Source organism: Lissotriton helveticus, chromosome 4_1 (assembly GCF_964261635.1).
Source record: "Lissotriton helveticus chromosome 4_1, aLisHel1.1, whole genome shotgun sequence".
NCBI lineage: Eukaryota > Metazoa > Chordata > Amphibia > Caudata > Salamandridae > Lissotriton > Lissotriton helveticus.
In genome coordinates this window covers 171,961,212-171,983,199 of record NC_136063.1, presented here as the reverse complement: position 1 = coordinate 171,983,199, position 21,988 = coordinate 171,961,212, and the positions used below count along the sequence as shown (strand labels likewise).

The window sequence follows — 21,988 nt, the reverse complement described above, 5'->3', positions numbered from 1 at the left end:
TGGACAATCCTCACAAAGGGGTTCAGGCTGCAGGTTCAGGCTGCACAAAGCACACACACACCACGTCGCTGATCCTTGCTTGGACTCCAGGTGCCCACGATCACAGGGCACACCTTATGAAGTTCTCAGGCTGCAACAAGCACGCGCACACAGCACCGCTGGGACTCTCCTGAGTTTCCGCAACAGGAAACCAGCTCATCTTGGAACCTTGGGGATAAGTACCTTCAGGACACAGCACAGCAAAGTCCTTTCAAGCAGGGGGACACAGCACACAGCAAGTCACTTTAGCCTTTCTTTGGTTAAAACAGCAGACTGCAAGCCAGCCTCAGAACACCCAGCAAGGGTCAGTCCTCTCCTTCAGTCTATTCAGTTGTTTCTTCCTTGACAAAGGTCCTCTTGACCACGAAGTAGCTCCAGTCTTATTCACTCTTGATCAAGCCATTCTCCAAAGTTCAGGGGCTTCATCTCTCATAGTTATACCCTTCAATGGCTTTGAAGTCTTTGCGTTTGGTGGGTACTGACCCTGTTCAAACCAGTTCTGAGTGCCTCCCTGCCAGTGACACCTTCTTCCTTTGATTAGTGAGGGTCTGGATTCTCAATCACTCAGCAGGAGATGGGACAATTGTTTTATAGCAGCAACCCAGGCCTCTCCACCCCCAGGGGCTTCTCCTCTCCATACACTCCAGATGCAGGTCAGCCTGTTGCAGCCTGTTGCTGTCCAAAGCATCTAGGTTGGCAACACCATGTCAGAAAAAAGGTCTAGGTGGAAAGTACAAAGTTTAGGGACCTTAGCCAAAAAGAGCCAAGTCCTACACGGACTAAAGTAAAAACAAAGGCGCAGGTCAGCTGTAAACCTCTACAGTTCTCAAATGCAGAAATCCTGATTGTACACTTTACAAGGGATACAAACATGCCTAAAACAGTTAAGAGTGGGATTTGATCCAGGTGATGAGTGCTATTCTGACTATTTTGATACTCAAGAGTAGCAGTGTAAACACACACAAGATAATCATTTGTTGGACTTGGCTCTTTTTGCAGGGTCATCCCCACATTTTATGCCATCACCCTGTTTTCTGAACCCGTTTGGTTTTGGCTTTTAGGACTCTGCGCACTTTGCCACTGCAAACCAGTGCTAAAGTGCTCATACTCTCTCTTTTAAACATGTTAAAATTGGCTTTACCCTCTTGGCACATTTAATTTACTTGTAAGTCCCTAGCAAATTGTTATATATATCCAGAGCCTGTACCTCAAATGCTACGAATGGGCCTGCAGCACTTATTATGCCATTTGCTTAAGTAACCCTGTCAAACCTACCTCAGGCTTACCATAGATTGTGTGTCCAGTTTAAACTGGCATTTCGACCTGACATTTTGCCAGGTCTAAACCTTCCAGTTTTTAATACATTAAGTCACCCTCTGGGTAGGCCCTGAACAGCTCATGGGAAAGGGTGCATGTATTTACAAATGGGGACATGAATGTTTTACTTTTACATGTCCTGGTAGTGAGAAACTCTTACATTAATGTTTCACTAGTACAAGGCCTGCCTCTCCCACAGGGTAGCATTGGGTCACCTTATTACATTTATTAGGTGATAACTTTCAATTGGGAGCCGTTAGGAATGTCGAGTTTAGTATCTAAAGAATTATAATTGAAACTCCTCTTTAATGGTAAAGTCGAATTTCACGTCACAATTCTGAAACTGCAGCTTTTATAAAGTTGGCATTTTCTAGTCCCAGCCATTTGATGTCTAAAACCCGTATCCTAGGTCACATGGCTAGCTGAATGTACCTGCTGTGGGCCTTTGTGTATTACTCACAGACAGTGGGACAAAGGGGGACTAGGTGTTGGAATAATGAGTCATTTCTTACTTTATAGGAGAAATAGGTGCTTACAGGATGGGTAATTTCAATGAGGTGAAGGAGCTGTCACCTACCACACTTGCATATCACAAAGGCTCTGCCTCAGCACACTTACAAAGGGTTTCGGACTAGTCTCTTGTGCCCCCAAGACAAGCTGGGCCAGGGCAGGGAGGAAAGAAATTCCAAACACTTCTGGGGTTGGAATCCTCTAGAAACTTCTCATATTTCAAAGCTGACATTAAGGATAAATAGTGGATCCTAAGAACCAGCTCTTTAGTACACCTCATGGCCTGCGGAAGACTCAGGAGAAGGACTAGTGTGCTGCTCTGTTACAAGAAGGACTGTTGCCCTGCTGCCTGAGTAAAAAGAACTGGACTTGCATCTTGAACCCAGGACCACCAGAGTAATTCTAATGACTAGATGACCGGCCTCCTGATCAGAGTCCCAAGGTACAGAAAAAACTCTGACCACCTTGCACAGAGGACCTGGACTTTGTTTGCTGTGAGTCTTGCCCCTCCCCCCAAGTGGTGGCACCCCAGTTCTGGATCCTTGAAAGTGGGCCTTAAGATGCTCTGGCAGCCTAGCTGAGGTTTTTTGGGCAGAACCGGCGCAGCATGAGGCATCTCCTCGCAGCTCCACATGGGAACCACAGCTGTATGGGGCATCCTTGATGCAGGACCTCGCATTACAGCCCACAGCTCCTCAGAACAGCAGCTGCGTGACTCATCCTTGACACAAGACCTCACATCCCAGCCTGCAGCTCCTAAGAACCACCACTGCATGACGCATCCCCGACACAGGAATCCGCAGCGCAAGCCTTTGCCACCGGCATCCTTGACAACAACGCAGGACCGCGCATCATGAGCCCTGTCAATGTCACTATTGGAACCATCTATGCATGACACATCTCCGACGTAGGACCTTGCATCACAGTCCGCAGCACTTCAGAACTGCTGCTGCACAATGCATCTTCAATGTGGGATTTTGCAATGCTCAGCAGCCAGGATTTAAGGTACTTAATTAAGCAGGCCTCACTTGGCCCATGTACCTGGCCCACGTTCCACTATAATTGAGGAGAACTTGTGACTTTGTCCCGGTCTGGTGCACCCAGATAACCAATGGTTGGCGCTCTGTGCTTTTTGGCACTATTTTTACCTAATTCTTTAAAATTACATATTTCTGGTTCTACTGATTGGAATTTTGTTGTGTGGTCTCGGATAATTTGTTGCATTTGTCTATTTTTCTAAATTGGTGTTGGATTTTTTTGTGTTGTGTTTTCACTCTATTACTGTTTGAAGTGCTATATTAATACTTCACACATTGCCTTGAAGTTAAGCGTGACTGTTTTCTGCCAAGCCACTGGAGGGTTAAGCGCAGGTTAATTTGGAATTTGCTTGCAACTTCACCCTGACAAGAACTGTGGTTGTTGCTTTATCCCCTTCAGCGCTCATGACGAGTTCAGCTCGTCATGAGCTACGGCGCTCCGGTGCTCATGACGAGCTGAGCTCGTCATGACCGCGCCCGTTCCGTGGAACGCTCGCATGCTGGGCTGATTCCTCTGCAGTGCTGAGCGTTCCATTGGAACGGGTGTGGCTATGACGAGCTCAGCTCGTCATGAGCACCGAAGCGCCGTAGCTCATGACGAGCTGACCTCGTCATGAGCATGGGGACGCTGTGCGCTCCCCCAGCCCCCCAGCACAGCGGGAGAAACAGCCCCGCATGGAAGGCGTTAAAGGGATTTACCCTCCTCAACCAATTTCCTACACTCAACATGTCCTGAAGTGAGCTGTGAATGGTTCTCAACCCTTCTGACCTGAGAGAGCATAAACTGCGAGTCTCCACCATACATCATTTTATCAGGTGCATTCGCACTCCTCTCGGCTCAGGTTTTCTTAAACCACATGCTCAGCAAAGGCAAAGTCCCAGAGTCCTTTGTCTTCAAGGCACACACATAATAACACATTTAAAAGAGCAGGATATCCCCGGTAATTTGACAAGAACAAAAAGAAACAGACTCGTATGCTTCTGCACTTCTAAGGATCCATGTGTTAGATCCAGGTTTATATGAAAACAAAAGGTATTTGTGTGGTATCACCTTTATTCCCCTCTTATCAAACATGGTTCGATCCGAGCGTTGAATTGTGATTTAGAATTGTTATGTATGTTCCACAGAAGTGTTCTTTAGTCAGTGTTGGCTCTGCAGAGATTTGTGTGCTAGTTGCTGGTGTTTTTTTTCTCATAACTTTATCTTAAAGAACCTATAATGTTTTCTTCAATGGTCTTGTTCGATCCTCACGCTTGTGACAAAGGTGGGATCCAATGTTATTTTTAAACTCTATTGATCAGGGCAACTCAGAAACTCATCCCCTTTCCTGACCACAAACACTCTTCCTAGAATGCTCCTGCCACCAAACTTTATTTCTGGTTCAATTTATTGTACACAAAAAATAGAGATTCCCCACAGCTTCCAGGTCACCTGGAAGCCTGCCTCAAAAATCTGTTTCCTTAAACTGTTGTTTAGCACTATTTCGAAATAAATGAGCATGGTTTTGGAATCTGAGTGCATTATCACGTTAATAACATCTCTTAAATAAAGCTTATTTTTTTACATCAGAGTTAGAGCATTTCTTCCATCGTCACATAATAATAAGTATAGATGACTTTAGGACTGCTTAGTGCCTTCACTATACAAAGCTGGATTTATCTTGAGGGTAATAGAACCTTTTGTACTGATCCATATAATCTTACCCAGAACTTGTAGAAAATCAGGTAAGCAGACATTTCCTGCTCAACCTCACTCCTTCACACTTATTTTATTTATTTTATTTATATTCTTGTATAGCGCAAGACTCGACCCCTGAAGGGGTATCTCCGTGCTTATGCTTTTACCAAGAAAACCTAATCATGATCATGAACTGTGAGGGAGTCAGTGTGTTGATATCTTAGCAGGCCGGAAATAGATACGTTTTTAAGGTTTTTTTAAAAGACTGAGAGTTAGTGTTTTGTTTCAAGGTTGAAGTTTCAAGGAAATCAATCCTTACTACAGATCCCTAGGATCAAAAAAGAAAGACAAGGAGGCAGAGCCCTTTCATTCAGAGGTCCTAATTTATGGAATTCACTACCCCTTGCTATAAGACTAAATCCCAATCTGACTTCCTTTAGAAAATGTCTGAAGACGCATCTGTTCCCTACTCAGCAACCCTAGTTATGTCACACAAATTTTCTGTCTTTTTGCTTATCTCCGGAACAACGCAGCGCGGAGATATCTCCTCGGAGATCGAATTCCAGCGCTATACAAGAAACATAAAATAAAAAAAATAAAATAAGGGAGTGAGTTCCATAAAGTGGGGCCTTTGTAGGAAAGGGCACGACCTCCCTGTCTAGCTCTTTTAATCCTTGGGACCTGGAGCAGTTGCTGACTGCTGGAACGCAGAGTGCGTCCAGGACTATAGGGGGGAAATTTTTCTTTCAGGTATTTAGGTCCAGTACCAAACAGACATTTATGTATTGTGCAGCAGATTTTAAATTTTACACGCTGCCTAACCGGCAGCCAATGTAGTTTGTCCAGGAGAGGACGTGAAGCTGTTCTAGGCTGAGCATTGAGAACGAGTCTCGCCGCAGTGTTCTGGACTACTTGTAGTCTTTGTAGTTGTTCCTCATTGGCCGAGATGAACAGACCATTACAGTAGTCTAGCCTACTAATTACCAACGTCTGGACAAGTGTTTTCCTGTAGATGTCAGATAGGAAAGGAAAGACACGTTGTAGCAGTCCGATAACACGAAAGCAGGATGCTGCTACTTGATTTGTGTGTTCTTTGAACAGAAGTGCCTTATCAAGCCGCACACCGAGATTTTTTACGGTCTGTTTGGGACTTGGTACTGGTCCCAAATCCGGGGGCCACCATTCTGGAGACCACAAGAGAGTGGCCTCCCCGAACAGCATGACCTTCTTCTTAACTACATTGCACTGGAGGCAATTTAGTGCAATCCAGTCCGATATTGCCCTCATTCCGTCCGCAAAAGATTTTTGTATTGCGGGCGTGAGGGTCCGAAAGGGGAACAAAAGCTAAGTGTCGTCGGCATACGACACTGGGGTGAACCCATATGCTCTTACGATGTCTGCCAAGGGGGCCACATACACATTGAAGAGTGTAGGGCTTAGGCATGAGCCCTGTGGCACTCCCTTGGTGAGCTCCCTTAAGGTGGAATGATGGGAGCCCAATCTGACTCCTTGTGAGCGACCCGAAAGAAAGCTCTCCAGCCAGGACAGAGCCACGCCTCCTATACCCACCTCCCTCAAACGACCAAGAAGTATCTCATGTGACACCGTGTCGAAGGCAGCGGATATATCTAACAGCACCAAAATCATGGAGCCCCCTCCATCCAGTGACATCCTGATGTTATCGGTCACTGAGAGCAGGGCAGATTCGGTGCTGTGATTGGGCCTAACCCCAGACTGAGAAAAGTCTAGGCCCTCCGCTGCCTCGATGTACTTAGACAGATGGGTGTTCACATGTCTCTCGGTCATTTTGCTAAGGTAAGGCAGGAGCGAGATGGGTCGGAGGTTTGAAAGGTCCGTCCATGGAAGTACCGCGTTCTTTCAGATAGGGTTCACCACCGCTTTTTTCCACTCCGTGGGCACAAGTCCTTCCCTGAGAGAATGGTTTATTACTCCTTGGATATAAGGTCCAAGCAAAGTACTCAGGGAGGCAACTATTTTGACGGGCAAAAAATCATCAGGAGACCCCGATTTTATGTGACTCATAAGAGAGAGTAGATCTAAATTACTAACTGCTGGAAATGCCATAAGTGAAATATCTCTCTGTGTAGGAGGAGTAGAAGGAATGGAGATATTGCTCTTTTGGCTGGAAGCCCTCATGATTTTCTCATAAATCAAATTGATTTTATTTTCAAAAAACAAAGAAATGTCGTCACATAAGGATTGAGAAAAATCATCTGGGCTTTCGCATAAGACTGGTTTTACAAATGCTTGTAAAATTTTAAATAATTCCTTAGAGGAATTACCCACCTCTGCGAGTTGCTGAGCAAGGCTGTTCCTCCGTGCCAGTTTAATATTTTTATAGTAGTTAGACTGGGCATCGTGATGTGCTTTCTTGCTTTCCTCTGTTCGCATTTTCCTCCATTTCTTTTCTATCTTCCTACATCCCTGCTTCTCTATTCTGAGAGCTTAAGTATACCATACTTCCTGCTTGGAAGGAGGGTATTGTTTATGTAGCTTCAGATGGGCTAGTTTGTCAATTGCCTCTATAAGAGAGTTGTTAAATTTGAATAGTGCGGACTCCACAGTGTCCTCCTCTAGAGGAATAGGCTGCTTCCATACCCTCTGTAATTCCTTCACCGTTACTTTGTGCCACTGTCGACGCCAGATAGGTGGAAAAGTGTTCTTTTGAGAGGATTTATCCACTCCTAATAGGGAAAAATCCACTATAAAGTGGTCAGTCCAATTTATTTGAACAGTGGGTAGACATCGTACTTTTGAGCAATTAGAGAAGAGCAGATCTAGGAAGTGGCCTCCTATGTGTGTGGGTCCGCTATTCAGCAGATCTAAGCCAAGAGTGGATAAATCAGCGAGCAAAGATATGGTTTCTGGGTGCACAGAAATATCAGCGTGAATATTAAAATCACCAAGGAGAAAAAAATCTTCTTTTGCTTTAAAATACGGTGCTAAAATCTCCAAAAGAGCAAGAGAGAAGCCCACACTAGGTCCCGGTGGGCGATAAACTAATGCTCCCTTCCAGAAAGTTTTAGTGGCAGAATTCATTTTAAAAATCATTATTTCAAATTGTGGGCAGTGTTTTTGTTCTAATATGGTAACCTTCTGGTGTTCTTTATACATTATGGCTAAGCCACCACCTATTTCCTCTGGGCGATCAAAATTTACAAACCTTATATCCCAAGGGGACCCCCACTGCTATAGCAGGGACGGTATGGGGTTTTAGCCAGGTTTCCGTTAGGAAACATAGGTCTGGTTGCAGTGTATGTACCAGGTCCCATACCTCAAGTTGGTGTTTAGGTAGGGAGCGGACATTTAAAAGAAAACACTTTATCTCTTTTTGTGGTGGTGATTTCGCTTTATTATCCTCAATACTGGAGCTAGCGTAGGATGCTTGAAAATGGCAGTTAAAACAGGAGAAAGGGCCTTCAGGACATGGCCAGAAATCTCTACTACATCCTTTTTGTGAGATTGTCCTTAAGTTTAATAAAGTTTGCGCAGAATACCTGATCATATGTACCCCTGCAAAGGTTTATCCAAAGAAATCGGGCCCTTAGCCCTGTCCAGTCGCGGATGGGCGCAGACGGGCAGCTCTTTGGCTGTTCTTTGGCTGTTCTTTGGCTGCTCTTTGGCTGCTCTTCGGCGTATCGTTGGCTGCGCGTGACCGCTGCACGTTCGAGGGGGGGCGAGGGCTAAATAGCCCCAGAAGTGAGAGCACTAGAGCGCTAACCGCTCCAATGCTACCGGAAGTGCCTTGCTCTCACCTGACCGCCCTCCGCACAACGGTACTAGTTACCCTGTCGGACCGGGGCGGGCAGGAAGGAAGTAGAGCCTCGACTCGTTGCTGTCCCCAAGACAAATGAAGAAAAGCTGCCTCCCCTCCTATTAAGTCAAGTAGGGAAAGCGGTAAAATAGCAATTTAAATGCCGATTCTGGCGTGATAGTTTTCAGCAGGCACAGAATGTATTTTAAAAAGACGAGCAAATATCAATATGACGATTTAAAATCACACACAGCATGGAGCGCAAAATTAGGCAACCTTCTTAAAGCAAGCGGGTCGGGGACACTGCCACCGTCACACTCTAACTGAATTTAAACAATAATAGTGAGTGCCGTCATTCAAAGCATTCTGATTGGCTAAGCAATACTCAGCATTCTAAAAAGGGTGAAAACTCAGCTATCCTTAAAGGGTGCTTTGTACAGCGCCACAGCAACCAGCAGAACAGAGCAGTGTGAAGGTATCACGGGGAAAAAGACAGGAATTGGAGCACTTCCACGCTAATCTCTGCCTGAAGCCCTTGTGTAACATCGGCCAACAGAGTGACGTAGAAACATACCTACAGAACAGAACAGGAACAGCTGAACCGAAAAGCAGCATTAGAAATCAGCCAAGCAAACAGGTGAACAATTAGGGAAGATAATCAAACAAGGTGTCAACAGATTGGATTTAAAATGGATGGGTGTGGTGGACAAACAGAGCAGAATTTTGAAGAGGTCGAGTATAGTGCAATGTAAAGAATGAAAAACAGATCACAAAATAATGCTCGACCGGACACAGTGAGGGGACACAGGGGAGTGTGAAGGAAAGACCATGGGGGTGGTGGGGTTTAACCAGTGTGACGGCCTTTACTGTGGTCCTTCGCACGTTTGGTGGCATTAACTGTGAGAGAAGCTAAACTCGTTGGCGGATAATGACCAGTGCAAGGATCTAACCAGTGTGAAGGACTTAACAAGTGGGAGGGTCTTAACCAGTGTTAGTCCCTTAACCAGTGTGGTAGCCTTAACAGTGGGAGGCCCTTAACTAGTGTGGGGGCCTTAACTATGTGGAAACCTAAAGCAGGGTGAGGATTATAACCAGTGCAAGGATTTAACCATAATGAAGCCCTTAACCAGTGTGGGTGTCTTAACCATTGCAGGGGCCTTAATCATTGCAAAGACCTCAACCTGTGCATACACCTATCCATGCAAGAACCTCAACCTGTGCATGGACCTATCCATGCAAGAGCCTCAACCTGTGCATACACCTATCCATGCAAGAGCCTCAACCTGTGCATACACCTGTCCATGCAAGAACCTCAAACTGTGCATACACCTATCCATGCAAGAGCCTCAACCTGTGCATACACCTGTCCATGCAAGAACCTCAAACTGTGCATACACCTATCCATGCAAGAGCCTCAACCTGTGCATAGACCTATCCATGCAAGAACCTCAACCTGTGCGTACACCTATTCATGCAAGAACCTCAACCTGTGCATGGACCTATCCATGCAAGAAACTCAACCTGTGCATACACCTATCCATTCAAGAACCTCAACCTGTGCATACACCTATCCATGAAAGAACCTCAACCTGTGCATGGACCTATACATGCAAGAACCTCAACCTGTGCATACACCTGTCCATGCAAGAACCTCAACCTGTGCGTACACCTATTCATGCAAGAACCTCAACCTGTGCATGGACCTATCCGTGCAAGAAACTCAACCTGTGCATACACCTATCCATTCAAGAACCTCAACCTGTGCATACACCTATCCATGAAAGAACCTCAACCTGTGCATGGACCTATACATGCAAGAACCTCAACCTGGGCATGGACCTATCCATGCAAGAACCTCAACCGGTGCATACACCTATTCATGCAAGAACCTATTCATGCAAGTACCTCAACCTGTGCATGGACCTATCCATGCAAGAACCTCAACCTGTGTATACACCTATTCATGCAAGAACCTCAACCTGTGCATGGACCTATTCATGCAAGAACCTCAACCTGTGCATACACCTATTCATGCAAGAACCTCAACCTGTGCATGGACCTATCCATGCAAGAACCTCAACCTGTGCATGGACCTATTCATGCAAGAGCCTCAACCTGTGCATACACCTATCCATGCAAGAACCTCAACCTGTGCATACACCTATCCATGCAAGAACCTCAACCTGTGCATACCCCTGTCCATGCAAGAACGTCAACCTGTGTATGGACCTATCATGCAAGAACCTCAACCTGTGCATGGACCTATCCATGCAAGAACCTCAACCTGTGCATGGACCTATCCATGTAAGAACCTCAACCTGTGCATGGACCTATCCATGCAAGAGCCTCAACCTGTGCATGCACCTATCCAAGCAAGAACCTCAACCTGTGCATGGACCTATCCATGCAAGAGCCTCAACCTGTGCATACACCTATCCATGCAAGAACCTCAACCTGTGCATGGACCTATCCATGCAAGAGCCTCAACCTGTGCATACACCTATCCATGCAAGAACCTCAACCTGTGAATGGACCTATCCATGCAAGAACCTCAACCTGTGCATACACCTATCCATGCAAGAACCTCAACCTGTCCATGGACCTATCCATGCAAGAACCTCAACCTGTGCATACACCTATCCATGCAAGAACCTCAACCTGTCCATGGACCTATCCATGCAAGAACCTCAACCTTTGCATGGACCTATCCATGCAAGAACCTCAACCTGTGCATACACCTATCCATGCAAGAACCTCAACCTGTGCATGGACCTATCCATGCAAGAACCTCAACCTGTGCATACACCTATCCATGCAAGAACCTCAACCTGTGCATTGACCTATCCATGCAAGAACCTCAACCTGTGCATGGACCTATCCATGTAAGAACCTCAACCTGTGCATGGACCTATCCATGCAAGAGCCTCAACCTGTGCATACACCTATCCATGCAAGAACCTCAACCTGTGCATGGACCTATCCATGCAAGAACCTCAACCTGTGCATACACCTATCCATGCAAGAACCTCAACCTGTGCATGGACCTATCCATGCAAGAACCTCAACCTGTGCATGGACCTATCCATGCAAGAACCTCAACCTGTGCATGGACCTATCCATGCAAGAGTCTCAACCCGGTGCACCTGCAGATCTTTGCAAAAGAGACCCTTTTGGAGCGTGGAGGAGTCGCAGGCTTATTCATCTTTGGAAAATGTTGCCTGTGGGCCACGATGTATCAGAAAAATAGTTCTTAAATCATTTTTCCACAGACAATAGAGGGTTTGCGTGTGAGTGGGTGGGAGAGAAAGGGTACGCCTTCCCCAGAGGTCCGCTGGGGTCTCAAAGTTCTCCCCACCTTTTGTTGTCAAAAAACTCTTTCAGAATGCATTAAAATGGAATGATGGTCGCATCTGGAACTTAATCAGGATTGCTCCCATGCGCACTAAGGTCCAAACTGAGCTTGTTGCCCCAGGAAAACTTCCCAAAGAGTTGCCTAAACTGTGAAGGAGTTCTCGTGCTGGGAAGATTCCAGCAACATTGTTTGATTTTGTTTTACGTTAGTAGTTTCTTGGCTCACTTTTGTGCTTGTATTTTCTATTTCTCTTCCTCTTCTCACTGTGTGTCTTCTTTCTGCTTCTCTTATGTAAAGGGGTAAGGTGTGTAATGACCTGTGTGTCATCATGTTGCATGCCTCGCTTTGGGTCTAGAGTTCCTGATTCCAGCGCCTTGATCTGGTTTGCGTTGCTCTAGAACACTCACAGTTCAGTTGCTGCTGGCGCTGTGTGTGTAGGATGTTTTACATGAAGATACCTGCTGTTCTCAAATAAAGAACCTTCTATCAAGCTCCTCCAGTGTGCCACGATCATACTTTATTACACTCAGACAGTATCAAAATATTACCTAATGCCAGGTCTGTAAACAGTGTTCGAGCATTAATCATTCTCAGAACCTTAACTAGTTTCAAAGGTTTAACCAGTTTTAGAGCATTAACAAGTGCCAGATCATTAGGCAGTGTCACAGGCTTAACCACTGCCAAAGACTACACCCGCAGTAGGACATTAACAAGTGACATGACATTATTCAATGGCAGGGCCTTAACAAATGCCTGGACAAAAGCTAGCGCTAAGACATAAACAAGAGTCAAGGAACTAACTAGTGCCAAGGCTAATTCAATAGTAAGGCACTCAGCTGTGTCAGGACCTTAGCCAGTGACATTATTAAGGCACTTTTTTGTTTGTGAATATCATTGGTTTGCTGAACAGAATCCAGGAAGATTAACTTTGATTAAGTAAAATCCCAGGCTCATTGGGTTATTTGTAAGGCGTGGCCCAAGAGGGGGGAGCGTTGTACAGAGAATGAGTTCAGCAGGAATCACAGTCAAAAAGAGGGATGGACTTCACAAAATTCAAAACACAAGAGGACAAGTCTATGTGGCAGCACAGAAAAGAAAGAAAATATGAGCTACAGCTGTCAAGGATCCCAAGCCCCTGTATGAATGATGAAAGGGGAAGAGAGTAGCAGGGACAGTTGTATGGTGTGAATATATGAGAAATAGCGTTGCTGAGCCTCCGGAGCACTTGCTTCATGGCCAGATGGCACTTTAGACATTTAAATGTAAACGTATTCACTCAAAACATTTATTTTGTTTTAAAGTTGTTTACAATACCAAACCAAACGTTTCCAATGAATTCAGACTTAATTATCTTAGTATTCTTAAACTAGCAGGAGACATTCAACCACAACAATAGTGCCGTCGCCTAATCGCAACCAGTTATTAGTTCGCCACTTCACAATTCTTAATTGAAGAGTCCAGAACCTGCTGCTCAGCACCTCATCCTCTGGCAATCCGAAGAAATCTCAAGGCAGAATCGAACCCCCTCGAGCCCACTAGGTGGCGGTGTCCTCCCTACTGCTTTAAAAATAATTAACCTTTTGATCTCTTTGCTATGCCAAAGGGGCGCATTGTGCACAAACTGCATTAGTTGTACATTAAGTAATCTGGAAATATATACCTGGAATATTTAGCAGCGTCCAAAATGGGTGATCGCTTTAACATGCATAATTTGCCTCCTTCCAGATACCCACCATATTTTTTGCAATAGAATGACAATTCAGCATCCACAGAAACTTTATTTTAATGTTTACATTGGTTATATCAAATAAATGTATATTAATAATCATCTTTCACCTATTGGCTTCCCTTTCTTCAACATATATTTTAATCACTTACATGTTCCTAAATTAAGAAAAAGTTTTGTATTCTGTCGAAAAGGTACTATTGATCAAATTAAGCTATGTACTTTGATTGCTTCATCTATTCAAAATTATTTTCAGGTTATGCTCGGCTAGAAATTAGTGATGTGTGAGGTTATAATTATATCTGCAATATTTTGAAAAATAGACATTCTTCTCTTCTTGAAAGAGTTGCAAACATATTCATCTTTTGGAAAGCTTTGCTTGCTGGCAAGGTTTAGCAAAAGAACACTGTTTCTGACTTGATTCTCCCACAGACAAAGTAGGGTATGCAGTATTGTTGCTGTGGAGCCTGCTTTAAATTCAACTTCTGAAAAGCTGCAATGTTTAAATCCTCGAATTTATGTACTTAGCAAAGAAAAAAACCAAATCTTCAAAAGATTTCATAAACTCAATTTTTGAAAATGTTCACACATCTCTACACGCTAGGCCCCATTAGGAGTTTGGCGGTCAGGCCATCACTCGATGGACAGCTGTTGCTGGGGTCAGGAGAACGGCGCCAATCTGGAAGCATCCCGACTGCCGCATTATGAACTGACTGCTGGGCTGTCAGTGTTGTGGCTGTGGTGCCACGGCTGCTGCAGACTTCAGCTCATAGCAAGAGCCTGAATCCAGTGCCAGACTGGGAACCAAAAATAGCCCATACACAGTGCTCATCCGGCCTCCCAGGGGGTTGGCGATGCGGCCGAGCTGTTTGCCTGGGCCAGTTTCTGCCGATTTTGTTACAGGGGCGATATTGCAGCTATGATGCAAAAACAGCCCCGTAACAAAAATTGCCCCCCAGGGGCCCAAAACCTCCCCCCACCCAGGCGGCCCACCGGGGAAGTGCCCGGTGCCCGCTACAGCCAGTACGGTCATGCCTGAATCACATGCTGCACAGTGCAGTGCCCACTTGCAACATGGTGCACTGTGTACCACGCACCATGTCATGCATGCCACACAGTGCATGCACAGCAGTGCAAACAGATGGGGGCCTCGTCCCCAATGTGCAAAATATCCCTCAGCCCCTGTTTGGAGCCCCGTGGGTGGGGTCTCCACCATGAAAAGGACAGTGGAAAGGCAGATTGTGGTCAGCATCCACCACTGCTGCCATGGAGCTCTGCTTTTCCCACCGCTGTGGGTTCCAAGATCCTAGCTCTACCAGCAGTCTTGTAATGATCCGACCGCCATTCTCATAATCAATCGGTTGGACTGCCAAGGAGGCGTCAGTCGGACCGCCCCACAACGGCATGGCAAGACTGTCATACTCTTATTCAGCCCCTAAATGACTACACTCTGAACAACCTATGAAAGAATTCTGGCCATTTTTGTCAGAATCTTTTTCCCCTTTTTTGTTATAATTCCATGTTTTCTCTGGAAATCTTAAAACTGGATTTTTAAAATTGCAAGTGCATAGGAATTTTGTACAATTCTGCATTTTTCCTATTAATTTGCTATTTCTCCATGTCTTCCCTTCCTTTTAATTTCAATTTTGACTGTTTATCGGCATACACTAACTTTTCTGTCTTCATTCCTAGACAAACCTTTAATTACTTATTTATGTTTCTTATGAAGTGCACTCTATCCAAAGGTACCTGTGAGTTGTACGTACAACTAGGAGAAGTTCATAAAAATACAAGATAACATTCAAATCAGTTGTGTCACTGATAGAATATTAGCAACTGCACAAAAGATTGGGGATACAGTGTAGAAGAGCAAGTCAAGGGATCAGAAGCCATTGGATGAGAAAGATAAGATTGGAAAAGGCAGCCTATTGAATGGGAAAGAGTTGTTAAAAAAAGTGTAGGATGCTAAGGGGAGAGTGTCAAATGGAAGGTTACTCCGGAGAGAGGAGTCAGGGATGGGGAGGAACAATAAGAAGAGGGATATGGGATTGATTTCTTAAATTGAAGCTACAATGATGGACACAAGAGATACGCATTAGATTAGACGTAGGTTTAACAGGAAGGATTTCAATTCTTTAAAAAGATAGGTAAGGATTTTGACTTTTTTAGTTCAACGCATAATGAGTTGCATTACTTAGTTGCTGCACGGAAAAGGTTTGTGATTGTGCCCCGACTTGCTTTGTTTCTAGGGTGAGGTTTTGCTAACATCTTAGTTGCACTGGTGCATCCAGGTCTTTTTTATGCCACAGAACAGATATGAGGGATTGTTGAGGTGTAGATAAAGCAAGACAACTTGTATGTCACTGTGCCTTCAAGCAGGACCTAGTGAAAGTGTTTAAGGATAGTGACAATATGGTTAATGGTTTTGTGCCCATGATTATTCTGGGCACAGCATGTATTACAGCCTTAATGGGCATTACATGGGAGTAAGGCACACCGGTCGAAGCAGAGTTCCAATAGTCAGTTTTGAAGAGAAACAAAGATTGGTCTACCAATTTGAAAACAATAATCTGAAATAATTTACGTATTTTTGATGGCATATACAGATGCTTGGTCAACAGTAAGTTATGCATATATCATGGATAAATTAGAGCAGATCCATATTCAAGGGCTTCACCTTGGAAAACTCTGCTGGTTCACTAAGACACTCTTCATTTATTTAGTGTTGTGTGGGATTTTAATATGGAAGCATTCCGTTTTTTAAAGGTTGTGCTTCAGGAGATTAAGAGATATCCAGTTTTGTTTTTTTTGAAGACAGGTCTTCATAGGCTTTGAGAATTGTTGGGGTCTTCAAGAACATTTGAGTAATTTCTGCGTATGGATGAATGACCCCCAGTGCTTACCCTATCAGGATTCTTAGAGGCTCCATGTAGAGATTAAACAGCTGGGCTTGAGCCTTGAGGGACTCTATGAGTTTCCAGTGGAGCTTAGGATATACGATTACCATCCCTGACCAAGTATCTTCGAATAGTCAAAAAGGAAGCCACTCATTTCAGTACTACAACTTCGAAACACACGCATAACTCGAGGGTCTCCAATAGCCTCTGGTAATCGATTGTGTCAAACGGCATCAAAAGGTACACAGGAAGAGTGGACCGACCGCAGCTTCTCAGAGCATGGAGTGGATGCCAACAAGGACTTTAAGAGTGGTTGTTTCCACGCTACATCCACACCTGAAACTAGATTGAGAAGGAGACAGTAGATTAGTTTGTTCTATTTGTTTATGGAGCTGATTGACCGCACATTGTTCTGGAATCTTTTTAAACCAAGGAAGGCTGATCATGGCTTGAATGTTTGCTAGATTGTTTAGATTTGCCTGTGATTGTTTTAGAATTGGGTAATCCAGTCCATTTTGAGTGAGTCAGATCAGATACCCTCTTTGAGGAAAACTTTACTGAACAACTACTGAGATTGGTGAACAAAGGACATTTCTGTTCGAAAAAATATGAAGGAATAGCCTCTTTACGGTAAAAAGGTGGTTTTAAATCTCAAATCGAATTTAAGACTTATTTTCAGATATCATTAGGAAGGTATTTCTAATGCTACCACAGACAGATTATAAAAAGTAGAACATGTTCTCTGCATGGTCTGAAAATGTAGTAGTGTTTTGCAACCCATTATTGTGCTCATTTATCCATCGGATTGGTGTGTGGATTTTAAATCTTCTCAAACTTCAATAATGTGTGGATGGTCTCTATGCCACCAGTTTTACTGCTCCATCACGAAGGTGCACCGCGCTGGTCTGTGAGGGCCAATTCATGTCAGATATTCAAAGTCACCACTATTCATACAAATGATTTTCTCTGCTATCTATTCTATGTAAATGCATTTTATCTGAGTATCCTGAAAGTCTGGTTTAGATTAAGCTCCCCTTGGCCTAAACTGGGTACCCCGGTGCATTGTTTTCTGCTTGGAATTCCTGCAATGAAGTCATTATGGTTATGTCATTCCAGAAGCTTATAGATTGTAATAGAAACAGTGAAAATATCTTTCACCCTTGGTTTTATGTCAATTTCCCTATGTGCATCTGCTCTCACAGAGGTTTTTCTCTCTGCGGTGCAAGGAGTACACGGAAACCTTAACGGATTGTGACACTTTGGGACACGATCCATTTTCTCTTGGAGACGAACAAGCAGGTATGCCTCGATCCATGTATGTAAACCTTGATGCTAGAACACCACTGCACACGTCTCATCCTCTGATGAACTGATGAGTCACACAGAGAGTGTAGAGGTGTTTTCTTGCTTGGAGATCTAAGAATGGGAGAGACATACTTTATCTCTCCATCTGCAGTCCAACCGAGCTTCACACTCTCCTCCAGATACTTGAACCTGCCAAGTCTGATTATTCTGGGGCTCAAGATAATCCACCCTAAAAAACACTGAAAGCACCCGAAACTTCTCTAGTTTGAGTTATGTTTTTGGGAGGGACACCAGCTCTAGAGAAAGCTCTGGAATCGAGAGACCTGCGAAATGAAAGCTCACCAAGCCTAAAAATATCATAACACACCCATCAACTCACTGTAGGCCTCTCCCAGTGGGGAGGGCGACTACTTGCTACTACCATTAGCTAATTAATAGCATCATCAAGAACTTATGGTTGCTAGATCATTCCACGCCAATATGACCAATGCCAGGTCAGCCAACTTCATTAAAGTCTCCAAGTCTGATACCCTGCAAATTCCTGGTAGTATCACTGCATCAGAGCAACAAGATGTCTGCTTCCACCAATGGGAAGCTGGCTTCTTCAGCAGGCGATGCACGCTGGAGCCTCATTGGTGTGACTGATGATCACAGTATTGCCACAGTGCAGTGTGCAGGACACATCCTGTCCTGAACACCACCTCTGCCCAGGTCTCCCAGGTATGTACTGGAATTCTTCTAAATGGAAGAAAATCTGAACCAATTATTGGAGTTTCAGCCACTGTGGATAGTGGGATGCAGGACATTCCAATGGGGCATCCCCACTAATTTAAAAAATCTGAGGGTTTTAAATTAACAACCTAAGTCCTGAATCCCATCATTTGAGCTGCATAGGTGCCCCGGACCGAAAAAGTGGATTCCTGCAGAAATCTAAAAGATACAAAGCTCTGGACGTCAGAACTATCTAGTAAAAATAAAAAATAAAAACGCCTGAATAAAACAAGATAATGGCTATCAATAGTAGAATGTACAGATTCAATATACAATCGACTCTGCGCACGTGCAAATTCTGTCTCTGTGTCATTCTGGCAGGAAAATTATCCGGTGCGTTGGTTCAATTACTCCTTCGAAGAACATTTCAACTCCCAGAATGCAATGGCAAATGACAGCCAAGGACTGGAAATTCGAAGGGATTTCCATCCCAAAATTATATGCAAGTATAAACTTCCAGGGTTGAATTCCAAATGATAAAAATCGTTTTATGCTGAGCGGGAAGACTGCAGCTCCGGAACCTTCAACTCTGACAAATACAGAACACACTCCCCTAAATTTACTGAAGTGCCTAAAGGCAATTCGGCTCGCAGTATGCACTACAGAAAAACACCTCACCGTTCTAGCAGTCTGTGCCTACGTCTGCCCGTGAGGTACATGAATGGGATGTCTCACCTTGCTCCAGGCACAGCGCTGCGGCCAGGAAGGGGAGCAAAAAGCGCTTCATCTCCAGGGGACCCGTGGGAGCTGGAAGCTGATAGCAAGGACCGTCCGGCTGTCGGTTCTACCACTGCCCTGTCCTCAGACCCAATGCGCAGAAGAGAAATCAAAAACCCTGTGCAAGAACAAGAGCGCGCAGAACCGGATAGTCGGGTAACCTGAGTCAGCGCGCACTGATATTAAATCAGGCGGCCCACCCAGGCACTTTACGGATTATGCATTCACACTCCGGCACATCAAGGCACGTGATGACGGTACCGCTCGCCTGCCAAGCCGTGCCAGGGCGGATTACGATGTTCAGCACGTCCGACGGTGCAACCAGCTGCTTTCAGGGCTCTTCTCCGGAGCTTTAATGTCTATCAGACTCAAGTCTGATTGGATATACAAAAGCCCAGTTTTTTGGTTTTGCATGTGCGTTCTGAGACTTGTAGCCCTGTTTATCCCATTATGAAATCAGGACCAGAGACCCTTGAGAGCTGCCAGACCCTTCATTCTGGCAAGACACCGCTTTTTAATTTACTTCATCTTAATTTCCATTTCTTCATAATACAGGCCCATTACAAAGCACTCAGAGGAAAAGCCTGCTGCATTATAGGCGATCTGGTTTGTGAAAGTGTATTGTGCACAATGGAGGACAGCTTTGGAAATGTTAGAGAAAAAGTCAGATTTTTCAACTGCTTTGGCCATCTGAGGAACTACGTGGCCAGGCCAGGGCAAGGTCATTCGGTGGGCTTTAGATAGTTTGACAGAAGTTAAACCCATCACAGTGATGGCTGCCCCTTCCTGGTCGCTCCATCATTTCAGTCATCAATTTAAAGAATGTGTGTGCCTTCCAGTGGTTCAACAGCAGGCACCCCTTGTGTCCTTCATTTGACCCTCAGTTCTTGATACTGCATCAGGCCTGTATGTACCTTGACTCTGAAACTCTTTTTCATCTTCTGCAAACGGATCACTCTTTAGTAGTTTCTGGTTTCCAGTCTGGGATGATCCATTAACGCAAATTAGAAATAGACAGGAGTAGTGGCTTCCATCCCTGGCTTGCCCTTTGGTTCAAGAAACACTGCCCTTGATACCACTACCCTCTGTCGTTTAGAACAAGAAGTATTGAGTGTTTCAAGAGTCTCAGGCTGGAGACGGTGTCTTTTTCCTCATTCTGTTAGCGTCCTGGCTATGGATCTGCTGAAAGCCACCCGAGATGGTGAGTTTGTCAGCCTGATGCGTGGGGGTGCCAGTAATGATGTCTTTGTCGATTATGGAGAAGGCCTTGGAGTTGGTGCAGGCTATAAGGGTGGGGTGATGTGTTCATGATTCTTCAGGCCTTTGAAGAGGTGTGCTGGGGTGCTTAGGAGGACCTTAAGGGAGCCCCCTTTGGCGTCTGCTAGGACGTCAAACAGGGCGTTGACACCTTCCAGATGCAAGAGTAGCCTTGACTTAATTGGCTGTTCTAAAGTTGCTTTCCAGAAGAAAAGTTTCACCTTCTTTATTATATAGTAGCAAACTGTGTTGGACTTCATGGCGATATGTTCCTTGAGCGTCAGGTGGATGTCAAGAGTGAATTTTAGTGACCTAGCATTAGTCGATTGTTAGACTTCGAATCAGCCAGGTTCATGTTCAACAGCCAGGATTAAACTCTCTTTTGCTAGTTACTGATGACAAATTTGGGGTTGGTGGGGTAAAGTTTCAGGTGGATGCTGAACATGCAGGAGTGAAGGAGGAGTAGGCAGCGTTCTGTAATTAAATGTTTAGAACTGGGGACCCTACCATATAGAGTTGTGTGTTAGTATATTGATGAGTGTTGAGGCTGCTATCAGTGAGTAGTGTTCCAAAGTGTTCCATGTAGGGGTTGAAGGTCATGGGAGACAAAAGGGATTCTGGAGTTCCCACAGGTGATGGGGAACCTTTGAGATCTGCAGGATACCATAAGAATGCACTGGTGGATAAAGGTGAGATGGTTGACGGTTTTAAATGCAGCTGATAGCTGCAGCTGTATCAGGAGAAAGTGCCATCTGTATCTATGGTCAAGAGGGCATTGTCCAAAACCTGTAAGACACCTGTTTCAGAGCTGAAGCTTAATTTGGAGTCATGCAGGAGAAGATTGATGTAGACGAAGCTTTTGTTTTTTATGGAAACATTTTTTTTAGTTTCCCAACACAAACAAAACAACAACACACTGTTTGCTGGTTCACACAGGGAACCTGCAACAAGAATCCATGACAAACAATGTGTACCTTTGACCCCCCCTTCCCTCTCCCCCCAGACCTTCAAGACCATAATAGCACCACCGTTTTCCCCACACCCTGGTGTGGAAAAGTAAATTTTGCCATGTTCTGTGTCCCTACGTGTTCCCCATCTTATGTTATATGTGCATGATTGATATGCATATGTATTCCCTTATGATCGATTAAAGACGCAATTATAGTTGTGTCCAACTCTAGTATGCCAGTTTCCAGTTCTCGTGAAAGCTACGAGTATTAGGCCTATGTAAACCTATGTTGCCACGTTTCACAGTGTGCACGTTAATTCAGTAAAAGTCCCCGTTTCTAGGCCTCAAAAGGGCCCGGACACCAGATTCAGCTCCTGTCTCCTGAACCCTCGCTGAGGAGCGATACAGCCCCCACCTGCATCCCTGACCCTTCACTTACTTCCTGCCTCACAGTGCCCGGCTCGGCCTGGCTCTGCCTCCCCGTCTGCCAAGAGTATGTTATGATTCTAGTTATCAGTCCAGCCCTCCTTCTCTGCATTCCTAAGCTACTGAATCGCATCAATAGTTTCAGTCATAGTCTAGCCTTTACGTCTCCATGTAAGAGAAATACTGTATTAATGGTCATTTAATATTCCTCAACACGCACTACATGTAGAAT

The 21,988-nt window shown here is 44.7% G+C and overlaps 1 protein-coding gene across 1 annotated transcript in view; it reads right to left on the bottom strand.

Moving 5' to 3' along the window:
* The window catches only part of LOC144828468 (ly6/PLAUR domain-containing protein 2-like), a 213,119-nt gene extending 193,871 nt beyond the window's left edge, over positions 1–19,248 (bottom strand). The window contains exon 1 of the mRNA XM_078686657.1: positions 19,083–19,248. Coding sequence (XP_078542783.1) covers positions 19,083–19,134 — 52 coding nt within the window. The 5' untranslated portion in view covers positions 19,135–19,248. The remainder of the gene's footprint in view (positions 1–19,082) is intronic.
* Between the last annotated feature and the right edge of the window lie 2,740 nt (positions 19,249–21,988).